General features: G+C 44.1%; 1 protein-coding gene across 2 annotated transcripts in view; it reads left to right on the top strand.

Annotated features, from left to right (window-relative positions):
* Positions 1-2,322: 2,322 nt before the first annotated feature.
* The window catches only part of snx17 (sorting nexin 17), a 95,149-nt gene continuing 81,777 nt past the window's right edge, over positions 2,323-15,694 (top strand). Inside the window, exon 1 of one of the 2 annotated variants that reach the window (XM_038799465.1) lies at positions 2,323-2,576. In XM_038799465.1, coding sequence (XP_038655393.1) covers positions 2,517-2,576 — 60 coding nt within the window. In that variant the 5' untranslated portion in view covers positions 2,323-2,516. The remainder of the gene's footprint in view (positions 2,577-15,694) is intronic. The other variant, XM_038799464.1, reaches the window with a different exon arrangement.

Here is a 15,694-nt window from a genome sequence, read left to right as displayed (position 1 = left end):
TCACATCTCAATGAGAAGGTGGACGCATGCACCAACGTGCACCAGTATCACCATATTCAGCTTTGACAAAGAGTCATCCAGACTCGAAACTTTAGCTCCCTTCTCTTTCCACAGATGCTGTCAGACCTGGATTCCCAGGATTTTCTGTTTTTGTTTCAGATTCCAGCATCTGCGGTAATTTGCTTTTGTCATTATGCTCCACTCCATTGAAAATCATTGAGCAATGTATCATTTTGTCAACGACAATAAAAGTACTGTATCACAGAACGCGCCTCATCGCTTTCTGTCAGGGATTCTTCACTGTTTCACATTTAGTTAAGTTTCGAAAGGCATTTTAGGTGCAATTAAGAAAAGCAATTTAGCCCAAATGTACAAAAGAACACTGTTAGTTTGCTGGAAATGCTGGTCTGGTAGTTTTTTTGCCTGGGTTCTAAATCACCCATGACAAATACTACCAGACCAGTATTTCCAGTAAACTAACAGTGTTCTTTTGTACATTTGGGCTAAATTGTTTTAGAACCAAGGCACAAAAACAGGAAATATTGGGAATGCTGCATTAACAGCTTTTGTGGTGAGAGAAAAGGAACAAGTTTAACATTTCAGATGACCTTTCAGCATGAAAGTCGTTAACCTAAAATGTTTCTCTCTACATATGCTGCCAGACCTGCGAAATATTTTCAGCATTTTCTGTTTTATCTCAAATTCTGAGAGCCTGCAGTATTTTGTTTTTGTATTACTGTTGCAATAAAAGAAAAGTATAAATGACTTAATCGCGGCAAGTTGATAACTGGTAATTCTCATTTGTGCTGAGTTTTGTCATTCACGATGACACAATCCTAAACCTAAATTTCAGGAGAAACCAAAGGCAAATAGGAACGTCAAATCAACGTGCCTACCAATCGATCCTTAATAGTAATCTGAAATTAATTCAACTGTAGTTCTCCATGGCACTGCATATTTGTCTGTTTCTAAAAGTTAAGTACTTTTCTCTGAGAATATGCAATGGCTTTTGTCTCAACCAGTATTCACATTGTTCAGAACATCTAGTTCATGCTAATATTTAAGAAGCATTTTTTATTTCTAAGAAAATTGTTGATATAAAGGAAAGATAATTAAAATGCTGATTTGAATCATAGCCAGAAAACAGAGAAATGACAGTTCAAAAGGTTACCCATGTTTGTTTTGTACAGTATTTCAGAATACAAGATAGAACTCTAAAACAGCGGGTGGGCTTACTTAGCGAGATATATTATAAATTAGGGATATTTAGCTTAAAGGTTGATTTTAGGGTAGCCGACAGCAGGCTATATTGTATTGAAAATGAGTAGAGTTTAGGAAGGCGCTCTGGTCTCAATTTATCTGGGTGTTAGCTGGGTGAGGGTTTTAGTTCCAGTTTGGACTTCCTGTGTTTTTAGCTCACTGAGAGAAGTTAGCTAAAGTAAATGCCATTTAGAAATATCTGCGCTAAGCAGAGGAAAACACCAACTTAATTGTGTGATGGGCAGAATTTTTTTGGCTTGAAGATAGTGACAAATAGCACTTGTGTTGCTAGTAGCAACATGAAACAGCTAGCTTCACCTGTTGACATCCCTTATCCTTCCAGGCTAGTTTTTGAGGTAGACTGGGTAATTTTCAGGGCCAAAAGTGACAGCCTTAGGCCCATTCATGAGTCTGTGCCACATACAGCACAATATCTCGTTGTAATGTTACATTTCCATTTACACTGTGTACCATATTGCCTGTCATTGGGTCATCAGCAAATCTGGCTTGGCTTTCTATTTCATCAACTAAGTCATTACAAAATACAGTGAATAGTTGAGCCCTAAGCTCGGTTCCTTGAGATCCCACAAATCCACAGCGAGGTGCTGTCTGTGTACGGCGGTAATGACAAGGGAGAGCCTGTCTTTGTTTATGAGGAAAGTGTTTGGGGTGGAACAGAGGGGAGTCTATTGTCTAGTGGTCTCATTCAGGACACAACATCGAGTTTCCAGAGGAGCCGCCAATGTGGGTGACATAACCCTGTAGTTCATCTTCACGATCCCGGCACTGATATCGTAAACAACTAATAAACTTGCCTAAAACACTTAACTTGCATCAAATGTTGAGACTTGGGGGAGGGCGGTATTTCAAAAGTATGGCATTTTTAAGCTTTGGAAAGTGAGGATTTGTGTCACTGTCCAACACACAGCTCCCCCCCCCCTTTTTTTTTCCAGACTTAACGAGGTCCAAATTTGATCCAATCGCAATCAGATGGGCTGGACCACGGTGTGAAAGGGGGAGGGGGAGTTGTTATTGACCACCCGCACTGCTGCCATGTTGCGAGGTGCGGGGGCGGTCGGTGTGTCAGTGGGAGGAAGGCTCGGTTAGCTTATTGGACTGGGAGCCCCGCCCCCCTTTCCAACAGCCAGCTCGCTCGCTGGCGCGGACAAGATGGCGGACGGCGGTTGGTGACTGCCCTGCTCGCGCGCCGCCGCCGTTGCTGCTGCTGGAAGTTTCCAGGGGGGCGGACAGACACGATGCATTTCTCCATCCCGGAGACTGAGGTACTCAGCACCGACAACGGATCCACGTATGTGGTGAGTTGAACCGGTGCGGCTGCCGCCGTCGCCACCAGTTTCTTGCCCCTGAGAGTAAAGGGGTGGGGGAGATTCCTCTACCGGCACGGGATACTTCATCTCACCGGAGGCTCGCGGTTAGCGGGGGTTGATTTTAGTAGTTGCGTAATATCCCTGCCCCCCCCCCCCCCCCCGACGTGTCGGGCAAGCGTTAATTTAATGAGATTCTTTGCATATTACTCGGGCGCAGTCTCCCATTGAACTATTTCCTAATTGCCTCACTGAGTTTACTCTTGCCGACACGTCGGAAGATTTTGGGGAGGTGGGGTTGCTGGTGGCGGTGAAGAGAGGGCAAAACTAATGCAAACAACAGCAGTTAACTCGCCCAACTCCCTCCCCTTTCTTGGCCACGAGTTTTTGCAGCTGAAATGTGCGCTCGCCTGTGTGTACCGCGGAAGTTGAAATCTTCGTAGAAATTGCAAGTTGTTCATGCTGTCAAATTCACGGATGAGGCAATCTTATTGAAGCTAGACACATTGAGTTGTTCACTGAACCCCGAAGGGAACATTTGTAAGAAAGCTCAAGATCCTCTGTGTCCGAGTAGTGACTGATGAGGTTAGTTAAAGAGGCGATATCCTTTGACGTATCCGGGATATATAGAGTGGACAATAAGAGTAATTGGGAGCACGGTTTCAGATTAATCTATAATGGCTACAAACTAACAGTTGAGGATAGATGTCTGGAATACTTTAAGCCAAGAATCAGGAGCTAAAACTCTTGTGGTGTCCAAGGTGTCGTTGGATGTGTGATCGTGAGCACGTAGGATTCTAGGGAAACATAACCCGGATAACATGAAGCTACGCTTAAAACCAAGCTGATCTGTCTCCTCTCCATACTCTTTCATCTGATCCAATTTAACCCTGCATACTCGTGTGGTAGGTAGATCAATGCGTGAAAGCGTAGCAGTATACTTGTGAATGTAAAGTGGCTTAAATACTGCAAAAATTGGACTGTATAAAAGCAAATCCGGTTTGTAGTGAATTTGCTACTCCTCTCCGATTAACTGTTAAAATAAATAACTTGCATTTCTATAGTGCTTTTCATGATATCTGGGTATTCCAAAGCACTTAATGAAGTCAGTTTGTCGGTTTTGTCGCATGCAGCCAATTCCACCAACAGTTAATGAGAATAGCTAGCTAACCTGTTTTGCTGATTATAATCTTTTATTATCTCTGGGGAAGAGTCATATGGATGGACTTGTCGAGTCGTGTCTCCAATGCTGCCATATAGATTTTTCCAGCATCTGTTTTCTGATGATTTTGGGTGAGGGGTCCGTATTGGCTATATTTACTCACACTTGGAAACAAATGGACTTATTAGCCAGGGGCAGCATGGTTTTTGAAGGGGAGGTTGTGGCTCACTAACTTGATGGAGTTTTTTTGAAGAAGGGCAGTGAATGTTGTCTAGATGGACTTCAGAAAGGCCTTTGAGAAGGTCCCTCATGGTATTCTGGTTTCCATAGGTGAAGTCACACTGGATCAGAGGTGAGCTGGCAAGATGGATACAGAACTGGCTCAGTCATAGAAGACAGAGGGTAGCAGTGGAAGGGTGTCCTTTAATAGGGGACATAGTCCTTTAATAGGGGACGTGGGTTTGAAGTACGAGGGGCAAAGTTTAGAGGAAATGTGCGAGGCAAGTTTTTTTTGACGCCAGGTGGTGAGTGCCTGGAACTTGCTGCTGGGGACGTGGTGGAAACCGATACGATAGCAATGTTTAAGATGAATCTTGACAAATACATGACTAAAGGGACATGGACACTGGAAGTGCAGAAAGTTTTAGTTTAGACGGGCATCATGATCGACGCAGGAGGGCCAAAGGGCCTGATCTGTGCTGACTGTTCTTTGTTCATTGGGAAGATTCCCTCACTCTTTGAATGATGCCGTGGGATGTTTTACCCCCACCTGAGATGTGATTGATTGTCTCATCTGAAAGATGCACCTCTGACTTCAAAGAATAGATTTTGAAGGGGCTTGACAGTGTAGAAAGTGGAGTTGTTTTCCCTGGCTGGGAAATCTAAAACATGGGCACGCACTCAGTCAATTCTTAAGGACTAAAGGTGTGAGAAGTCCTCATTCAGCAAGTTGTGAACCTTTGAAATTGTGTCTATCCCAGAGGATTGTGGATTCCCCATCACTGAGTATGTTCCGGCACACTTAACCGGTTTCCCTTGTACACATGGTTTACTTTGGGTGAACACGTTTACAAGGGATACACATTGTATCCCTTGTAAACTTGTTCACCCAAAACCTTGGTGCCTATTTCCTTACCAAGTCCTGTTCAGCTATTATTCTGTGTTCCTGACTTGCATTGGCTCCAAAACGAGCAATCTTAATTTTAAAATTATCCTCCCTGTTTTCAAATCTCTTCATGGCCCTAACTCAATCCCCCAACCCTCCGATATGTACACCCATCTAACTCTGGCCTCCTGAGTATCTCTGATTTTAATTCTGCCATTGATGGCCATGCCTTCAGTTATCTAGGCTTTAAGCTATGGCATTCCCTCCCTACATCTCTCTCTATGTTGTTTCTTCCTTGACCTGACTCTTTAACCATGCTTTTGTCATTGGCTCTGTCACCTTATGTGATGGGGTGTTATTTTTTTTCTTCTTCTGTGAAACACTTTGTTAATGTAACAGTGTTACAAAAGTATATTCATGGCTGAGACTTTTCGGGTCTCAAGGATCAATCTGTATGTGGAACACATGGCAAGGTAAGAGTTAAGCCAGTAAATCAGCCGTGATTAAATTGAACTGCAGAGCAGGCTGAGGGACTGAATGGTCTGCTGTCATAGTCTTTATGTTCTCATGCATTGCCGTGTTAATCTAGAATATTTTCTCAAATCCTTGGAGTGGGACACAAAAGGGTGAGGATTCAATCAATGAACCAACAATGCATGTACCATATTCTAGTGGTGCCCTAAGTTGATCTGTTGTGAATTATTATTTCTGGCATTGGTAGCTGGTTGAAGTCATACTTTTGCATTTTTGTCTTATTACTCTGCAACAGTTCAGAAAATATTTATGGTTGGAAATATGGCTGTGATCTCAAGAACAATCATAGCGACAGCTGTCCTATACTTGCTACTTTTGAATGCAAGTCTTATTTAATTGCATAGCACTTTTTGAATTGACTTCATTCACAAACACAGAACAAACATTTCCTAAAGCAGTTGGAAGCCGACTTCCCTAATGGCTTGTGTTTTGTCTAAACTTCGGCAAGGTAGCCATTTTGAAGTTGAAGTGGGGCTTTGTTTCTACTTGGAATGTTGGCTCCTGACTGCCCCATTTATTACTCATTCACATATGTCCAGAAATATTAAGCGTCTACTGGGTGGTGATGAGCAGTGTGGCAGGTTTACCTTTTTTTAAGGCTATTGGTAAATTCTTACTTTCTAGCTTCCGAGGTAACTTTTCCAATTGAATTCCACAAATGCTTGGGTAGGATTCGACTGTTTATCTCTGGGTTGCTAGTACAATAAAGCTACTCCTCCCAATTTACCAGCTGGATATTAAATTAGACTGAAGTTTTGTGTTTGATGTCTTTCTGATTTTAATTATTTGAGAATGATAAATGCTTGCACTCGTCAGCTTGCTGGTATGCAATAAGCCAACAAAGGTTAGAACTACTCTTTAAGAAAAATAATCAGTAGCTTGTGTGTAATGCGTTTGCTTGGTAATGTTAAAGTTACCATAGTATTCAGAAATGATGTGCATATGTTCTGCCTGATGGCTTTTTGGACTCTTGGTGTTGCAGCAGTGCAATTTTGGCCCAGCTAGATTTGTTTCCCCTTTACAATAAAAGCAAGTTACTGCAGATGCTGGAATCTGAAACAAAAACAGAAAACGCTGGGCAATCTCTGCAGGTCCGACAGCATTTGTGGAGAGAGAAGTACATTAGCTCTGTTATATCTCCATAGATGCTGTCAAACCTGCTGAGATTGTCCAGCATTTTCTGTTTTTGTTTGTTTTCTCCATTGTTGGCTCTGGGTTGTTTGGATGCATTGACTGTGAAATCTCTCAGTATGTGGAGGTGGAGTGTTAGATAAAAACAAAGTAATTTTGAAACTTAGTATTGAATCAAAAAGTTGCCAAGACATTAAGAATGCACATTTATTTTCATAGTCATAGGATCGAAGGTCATCACAGCAACAAAGCCATTTTACTGGCTGTCTGTAAAGCAGTCAGTCCCATTCCCCCTTTCTATCCCCATAACCCAGCAAGTCAGCATAGGATGGCCTCAGCCTATCAAGTCCATGCCAGCTGATCCAGCGAACCACATCCTATCCCTTTAACCCTGCAAGTTTATTCCTTTACTGTTGGTTGCATTTCCCTTTGAAATCATAATTTCCTCAGTGCTGGCACTGTTCTTCCTCACAAGGCTGGTTTTGTCAGCAAAGTTTGAAATGTCACTACCCTAAGATGACCAAGAGCATCTTAAAAATCAATTGCATTTCATTTAAATAGTTTAAAGGGGGAATCTTTTGTACAAAAATAAAACATGGGTGCTTTTGTTTGTAATTTTAAAATATTGAAATATTGACCAAAAGCAAAATGTATATTAAATGATTATTAAGGAGTGTGGAACTCTGTTTATAGCGGTGTCTGCGTCTCGACCAGATATTTCGATGCTTTAACATTGTTGTAACTAGAATAATAATTTATCTAAAGCAGTGATGTTACTTAAAGATTCAAACTGGTGTAACCATAGCAACCTGATATTTAACATTTCCTGCTTTTATCCATCCAGTATTGACTTGGTGTGGAAAATCCTCGTAACATGAACAGATTTAGTGATGCAATAAAACAGGAATCTTTGGCAATGTAGTTCTTGGCAAAAATATAGAATTTTAAATCTTTTGTCAGTAAGGGGAAACTATGAAAGTAATTTTAAATGGTAATGGTGAGGAGAAAGTATATTTAATGGCAATTCTGGTCTATCAATTTACTATCTCCGCTCTCAAATGCAAGCCAAATATATGTAAGAGCACTGCCTGAACTCTATTCTTGGACTCAGTACCAGAGTAATATGATGGAGAAATTAGGCACTAAATTTGACTTGCAGATTAAACAGAATCACAACTTGCCTACAGTACTATGGATCTGCATTGTAAAGTCTAAGCATAGAAGTGGTACAATGCACATGAAGATTCATGTCAATGCTGCAGTTTATACTTCCTCAGGCCAACATAAGGTATATAAATAACAGATGTAGGCAGTGTGGGTGGGCTGAGTACCATAGGACTGGGCATACATGCTAGTAATTTGGCTTCTGCTAAGATGTCGAATTCTCACATGAACGGGGATGAAATTATGCTTTGAATTTTACTGATTGAAACAACACCACAACTTGACCAAATTAATTTTGAGTGCATTGAAAAAAATAGAGCTGGAATGTAGACACAGCATCAGCATATCCGTTTCACAGTTTTACAACATTTATAAGTTGAAGCATAAATGCAGCATGCAAACATACCTGACCCAGACAAGTGAGATGTTAAATATACTTTTCAGATATTGGCTTATCTATTTATGTTGTGTTATGTGTAAAAATGGCTGTTTGGTGCCAATGTACTTTAAAAAATGGCAGTTTGGAGCCAGTGCACTTAATAGTACAACTTGAAAGTTTAAAAAGTTGCTATTCAGATTAAGAACCAGGACCAGTTTGAATATTTCCCAGCAGGATTGAGATAGGTACATCAGCACAGACCATTAATTGTGAAACCTCTGCATCTGTATGGCCTATAAGTGATGTATGTGTTTAACTGTTGAACTATTTGGGTCATAATCAAATCATTCTACTTGTCCAATTTGCACTTGAGCAATCTTTTGATATCATTGGCAGAGAACATAGTGTCAAAATATACAGTTACGTTTTTTAAATCTGCTGGTTCCTTCATAGATTTTGTAATCCAAAGTTTAAAAATTCATTGCAATTTTGAGGTCCACTATTCCTGTAGTAAGTCACAACTGTTTTGACTGCTTGACTCTTTCTTCTGATAGTGAGCAATAAAATAAACTAAACTCTGATACAGATTTAGCTTATGGAATATTTTTAGCTCTTCTGATCTGTTCTGCTCCTCTGTATCCTTTCCTTTAACAGCTTGGCCTTGTGCGCCATCCTGTTGCTTTTCCTGTTGTTTGCACTTGGCACTCAGTCTCTTAAATTCCCTGGGCCTGAAAGTTGCTTAATTGGTTTTACACATTAATCAGGAAGCAGCTTTTTTATAATCCTTGAGGCCCAGGGAGTTTGGAACATTTAGAATCATAGAATAGTACATTATTTGTCTGGTTGGTGGCTCGTGCTTGTTCCAGATCTTTGACAAAGCTGTCCAAATCAATTTTGCCATAGTTGCCCTATCAAGTATTTATCTAATTCAAGTTCTGATTGAATTGTCTTTCACTGCCCTTTCAGGCAGTGCATTACAGACCATTATGCTACATATCATGCTGCATATTTTGCAAAAAGAATTCTCATCTCTGGTTTGAAAATTACTGTAAATCTTTTATATTTTGAACCTTATGGAACAAGAAGCCAATTCTCCTTATTTATTCTATGGGACTCTTTTTCATGATTTTGCGCATGACCTAATAAACCTCCTTTAACCACCACTGCTGTGCGAAAAACAACCTCAGCTTCTCCAGTTTGTTCACCTTACTGAAGTCCTGCATCCCTAACAGCTCAAGAATGAAGGCAGGCTAGATCGGACAGGGCTAGGCCCACCAGGTCAGTGTGGTTAACCCGGTGTGGGCCCTCTCACATCCGAATAGTTACATGGAATGTAAGGAGTCTCAACGAGCAGGTGAAGTGATCCAGAGTCCTCACCAACTGAGGATGGACGTAGCCTTCCTGCAGGAAATGCACCTGAGAGGGAGGGACACAGCGAGTAAGGAAGGACAACGGTTTCACTACTGTTTCGACACTAGGACAAGGGGGTGGCCATATTAATTAACAGGGCAGTCTCATTTGCGGCAACAAATACAGTGACAGATCCAAGGGGGCGGTACAGAATGGTTAGCGAAATCATGGAAGTGACCCTAGTAGTTTTGGTACATGTGCACCCTGAACTTGGAAGACGCAGAGTTTGTCAAGAAAACAATGGACAAAATCCCGGACTTGGACTCCCATCGACTAATCATAGGGCGGGCGGTTTTAACTGTGTACATGACCTGACATTAGAATGATCCCACTCCAGGACAGGTAATAGGTCAAGCATGGCATGAGAATTGAACGCATGTATGGAGAAAATGAGATTTGGGGTGGGGGGGGGGGGGGGGGGGGGGGGGTGTGGGAAAGGGACGGGCCTAATGTCCCCCATGGAGGCTGGTGCAGCTCTCCTCGCCGTACTAAAATCTCTCGAGCCGTCGACGATTATTTATCTTGCAACCAAAACAGAGTCCTCGCCCTCCATGTTCTGGGAGTTACTGAAAGCGGTGATTGGCGGGAAATCGTAGCTTACAGGGCCCATCGGGAAAGGGACAGTTTTTGAAGCCAAGCAACGGCTGGTCCACAGCCTCAACCTCTGAACTGCTGGTGAAACGGAAAAAGCTGTAGATGGAATTTGACTTGCTGGCCACACTGAAGGCAGTCACAGGAGGCCTTTTGTGAACATGGAGACAAAGCCAGCCGCATGCTGTCAAACCAGTTGAGAAAACAGGTGGCTGCGAAAGAGATAGCAAAAGGTAAGAAGGTAGTGGTCCTAAGCGAGGTCAATAAGGCCTTTACGAACTTTTATCGAGGGCTATATACCTCCGAGCCCCCAGAGGGGCTCTTGGGATGCAACAGTTCCTCGACAGATTGGATATGTCGGTGACAGGAAACAGGCGCTGGAAGCACCGCTAGGGTTGGGCAAAATCATGGAGTGCACCAACTCCGTGCAATTTGGGAAAGCCGTGGACTGGAAGGATTTCCGGTAGACTTTTCTAAAATATTCTCAGCGTGCCCTGCTCTGCGGGAGATGTTCAACGACTCAGTGTCAAAGGGAGCCCTGCCACCCATGCTCGCTGGCACAGGCCTCTATCTCTTTGATCCCCAAGAAGATCGAAGACCCGACTGTGTGGATCACACAGACTCTGATGCGCAAATCTTAGCAAAAGCCATTGGCAAGGCGACTGGGAGTTGCCTGCCAGAAGTGATCACGGGAGATCAGACCTGGGCTTGTTAAGGGTAGGCAACTAATGGCAAACATCAGATGCCTGTTGAATATAATGGCCCCATCTGGGGAGAGGACACCAGAGGTAACCGTCTTCTTTGATGCTGAGAAAGCCTTTGATCAAGTAGAATGGAGTATCCCATGTAAGTGCTTGAACGGTTTGGGTTTGGAACAGGGTTCAGCACGTGGGCCTCCGAAGCTTGTGTACAGCACGAGTGCTCCTACGGCAAGCGGATGAATGCAACAAGTTCCCAGTACTTGAGATCCACAGGGGAACGAGGCAGAGGGGGGCCACGCTCCCTGCTCCTGATCATGCTGGCAGTTGAGCCGAGGGCTATCGCCCTTAGACCGTCGTAGTGGTAGACGGGCATCCGGAGAGGGGGCAGAGAATCTCGCTCTATATGCAGGTGACCTGCTCTGTGTTGAACCCCGTAGCCAGCATAGGAAAGATAACCAAACTCCCGAGGTAGTTCGGTGCCTTCTCTGATTACAAACTCAACCTGGGAAAAACCAAGGTTTATCAAGAGGAACAGAGCTGGAAGGACTGCTCAAAGTATCTCAAACCCAGTTTAGATACCTGGGGATCCAGATGGCCCACACCAAAAAGAAGCTCCACAAATGGAACCTCTCCATCCTGGTGGAGGAGGGACCTGCAAAGATGGGACTCACTCCCTCTTTCGCAAACCGGAAGGGTACAGACTGTCAAAATGAATGTACTGCCTAGGTTCCTCTTATTCCAATTACTCCTGATCTTCATCTACCAAATCTTTCTTCACTAGGGTCGACAAGGTAATCAAGGCCTTCGTCTGGGTGGGAAGAGTTCCTAGGATACTTAAGTCCATTTTATAATATGGACCGCACATGGGAGGCCTGGCCTTGGCAAATCTTCTACTCTACCACTGGGCGGCTAACGCGGAAGGGTGAAGGGATAGCTAAGGGAGCTGGGGCGAACTAGAGGCAACTGTTCATTCCTGTCTAGCACAAAAGCAAAGAGTGTAGGAGGGCCAATCCATGGCTTACAAAGGAGATTATAAATAATATCCGATACAAGGAAGAAGCATACAGATTGGCCAAGAAAAATAATAGGTCTGAGGATTGGGAACTGTTTAAAATTCAGCAGAGAAGAACGAAGGGATTGATTAAGAAGGGGAACGTTCAATACAAAAGGAAGCTTGCAGAGAACATGAAGACTGACACTAAAGTTTCTATAGATATGTGCAGAGAGAGATTGGCTGCAGACCGCCTACCGACAGAAATGGGGGAATGCATAATAAGGGACAAAGAAATGGTTGAGCAATTGAATACATACTTTTGGTTCTTGGTTCTGTGCTCACAAAAGAGGACACCAATCCGATACCAGAAATGCTGGAGAAATGAAAGGTTTAGTCAGAGGGAAGAACTGAGGGAGATCAACATTAGTAGAGAAATGGTGCTGGGAAAATTGATGGGATTGAGGGTAGATAAATCCCCAGGGCCTGAGATCTGCATCCCAGGAGTGCTTAAGGAAGTGGCTCTGGAAATAGTGGATGATTGGTGGTCATCTTCCGGGATTCTATATTGCCCCAGCAGATTGGAGGGTAGCTCGCGTCACTCCGATATTCAAAAAGGGAGGTAGAGAGAAAGCAGTGAATTATAAACCAGTAAGCCTAATGTTGGTAGTGGGGAAAATGCTTGAATCCATTATCAAATACTTTATAGCGGAACTTTTAGAAAGCAGTGGGAGGATCAGTCAAGAGTCGGCATGGAGTTATGAAGGGAAAATCGTGCTAGACAAAGGAATTCTTTGAAGAGGTAGCTAGTACATCGACAAGGGGGAGCCAGTCGATGTGGTATATTTGGACTTTCAGAAGGCGTTTGCCAAAGTCCAGCATAAGAGATTGTGCAAAATTAAAGCGCATTGGATTAGGGGAAATGTATTGAGGTGGATAGAAAACTGGTTGGCAGAGAGGAAATGAAGAGTAGGGATTAATGAAAATCGCTTATTGTCATGAGTAGGCTTCAACCGTGCTGCTGGCCTTCCTAGGCCTGCTTTCAAAGCCAGCGATTTAGCCCTGTGCTAAACAGCCCAGTGGATCCTTTTCAAATTGGTAGGCAGTAACTAGTATGTACCACATACTAGTGCTATTCACAATATATTCATAGAATTTACAGTGCAGAAGGAGGCCATTCAGCCCATCAAGTCTGCACCGGCTCTTGGAAAGAGCATCCCACTTAAGCCCCATAATCTAGTAACTCCACCCCACACTAAGGGCAATTTAGCATGGCCAATCCACCTAACCTGCACATCTTTGGACTGTGGGAGGAAACCGGGGCACCCGGAGGAAACCCACGCATTCACTGGGAGAATGTGCAGACTCCGGGAATCGAACCTGGGATCCTGGAGCTGTGAAGCAATTGTGCTAACCACAATGCTACTGTAATGATTTGGATGAGGGAACAAAATGTAACATCTCAAAATTTGCAGATGATACCAAGTTAGGTGGGAGGGTGAATTGTGATGAGCATGCAGGGATCCTACAGCACGATCTGGACAGGTTGGACGAGTGGGAAACCTATGGCAGATTCAGTATAATTTGGATAATTGTGGGGTTATTCATTTTGGAAGCAAAAACAGGAATGTAGATTACTGCCTGAATGTGCAGCGGGACCTGGGTGTCCTTGTGCACCATTCGCTGAAGGTAAGCATGCAGGTGCAGCAGGCGGTAAAGAAGTCTGGCCTTCATTGCAAGATGTTTTGAGTATAGAAGTAGGGATGTGTTGCTGCAATTGTACAGGGCCTTGGTGATGCCAAACCTGGAGTCTTGTGTACAGTTTTGGTCTCCTTCTCTGAGGAAGGATGTTCTTGCTCTCGAGGGAATGCAGCGAAGGTTTACCAGACTGATTCCAGGGATGGCGGGACAGTCATACGAGGAGAGATTGACTCGGTTGGGATTGTTCTCGCTGGAGTTCAGAAGAATGAGGGGGATCTCATGGAGACTTATAAAATTCTAACAGGACTAGACAGGGAAGATGTTACCAATGATGGGTGTGTCCGAGAACCAGGGACCACAGCCTGAGGATTCGGGGTCAACCATTTCAGACAGACATAAGGAGACACTTCTTCACACAAAGAAGGAGTTGATGCTAAAACTTTGAATATATTCAAAAGGTGGCTGAATATAGCACTTGTGGAGAATGGGATCAAAGGCTATGGTGAGAAAGCAGGATTAGGTAATTGAGTTGGATGATCAGCCATGATCGTGATGAATGGCTGAGCAGGCTCAAAGGGCCAAAAGGCCTCCTTCTACTCCTATCTTCTATGTATCTTTGTAAACGGAGGAGGCCTCTTGCATGGGGACATCTCTAAACGCTGGCCACAGAGCCATATCCCTCTGCCGTACACACGCCAGGAGCCTGGTGGTAGTTGCCACCCTAAGGACATGGAACCACTGGTGCCATGTTAAACTAGATTGCCACAGGAGCCCTCCTCTGTAACAAGCGTAGGTTTGCACTGGTGAGTATAGGGTGGACAGAGACACTGACAGTAGCGGACATGTAGGTGGACAACAGACTGCTGACCCTGGGGGAACTTAGAGAAGCTCCAACTCCTGATAGGGAACGAGCTCTGAAATCTGCAGCTGCGTAACTTTCTCCGCAAGGAGACAAAAACGTTCCCCCAGAGAGCCGCATGCACATTCCTGGACACGGTGATGGCCCAGACTGGTTAGGAAACTACAAACGCGCCGACATATATAGACAACTTTATAGAAACAGTCAGGACTCCACTGGACGAAACCAGATTGTACTGGAGGGGGAACTTGGGCATGGAGATATGGGGAGGACTCTGGATCGAGTTCTGCACAAAGTCAACTCAACCCCCTGCGCCGGGCTGAGCCTGCCGCAGCTCGAGATGATGCACAGAGCACCCCTTAGGAAGACGGATATGAGCGGGTTCTTCCTGGAGGTGGAGGACTGGTGCGAGTGGTGTCAAGGGGGTCTGCTAACCGCACCCATGTATTTTGGTCCTGCTCCAGACTCCGGGAAACCTCGATGGCCTTCTTCAAGGCTATGTCTAATGTGGTGGGGATTGAGATGGAGCTGTGCTTGTTTGTGGCGGTCTTTTGGGGTGTCTGAGCACCCAGAGATTTGGGCAGGGAAAGGGGCGGATGCCCTGGCCTTCGCCTCACTATAACAAGGCGGAGAGCTAGGGTGGAAGTTGGCAGAGCCACCCTGAGACTTGGAATGCCTCTCAGATCTGGCTGAATTCCTGAGGCTAGAAAAGATGAAAGTTTGAAATAAGGCATGCTGGAGAGCCATGTTTTTATGGGTCCTGAGAACATCCACAAAGCTGTATTCCATTGAGAGAGAAAGAGAAGGATGCACCATCCATAACTAACTAACCATCTCAAACTGAAAGAAAAGTTATACAATGTTGCAAAGATTATTTGTAGCCCAAAAGATTGAACATTTTAGAAACTAACAACGGATGACTTTTTAAAAAAAGAAAAAATTGGGGAGTATGAGACTAAACTGGCAAGAAATGTAAAAGCAGACAGTGGGAGTTTCCACATGCTAACGAGTAGCTAAAGTACGCATTGGTCCCTTAGAACATAGAACATACAGTGCAGAAGGAGGCCATTCGGCCCATCGAGTCTGCACCGACCCACGTAGCCCTCACTTCCACCCTTTTTGGTCACCAAGGGCAATTTATCATGGCCAATCCACCTAACCTGCACGTCTTTGGACTGTGGGAGGAAACCGGAGCACCCGGAGGAAACCCACACAGACACTGGGAGAGAATGTGCAGACAGCGACCCAGCGGGGAATCGAACCTCGGACCCTGGCGCTGTGAAGCCACAGTGCTATGCACTTGTGCTGCCCCACGTTAGAGTGAGACTGGGGAATTAATGATGAGAATAAGGAAAAAGCAGAGACCTGAACAGGTATTTTG

Source organism: Scyliorhinus canicula, chromosome 6 (genome assembly GCF_902713615.1).
Source record: "Scyliorhinus canicula chromosome 6, sScyCan1.1, whole genome shotgun sequence".
Taxonomy (NCBI): domain Eukaryota; kingdom Metazoa; phylum Chordata; class Chondrichthyes; order Carcharhiniformes; family Scyliorhinidae; genus Scyliorhinus; species Scyliorhinus canicula.
This window is presented reverse-complemented; position numbering and strand designations above follow the sequence as displayed.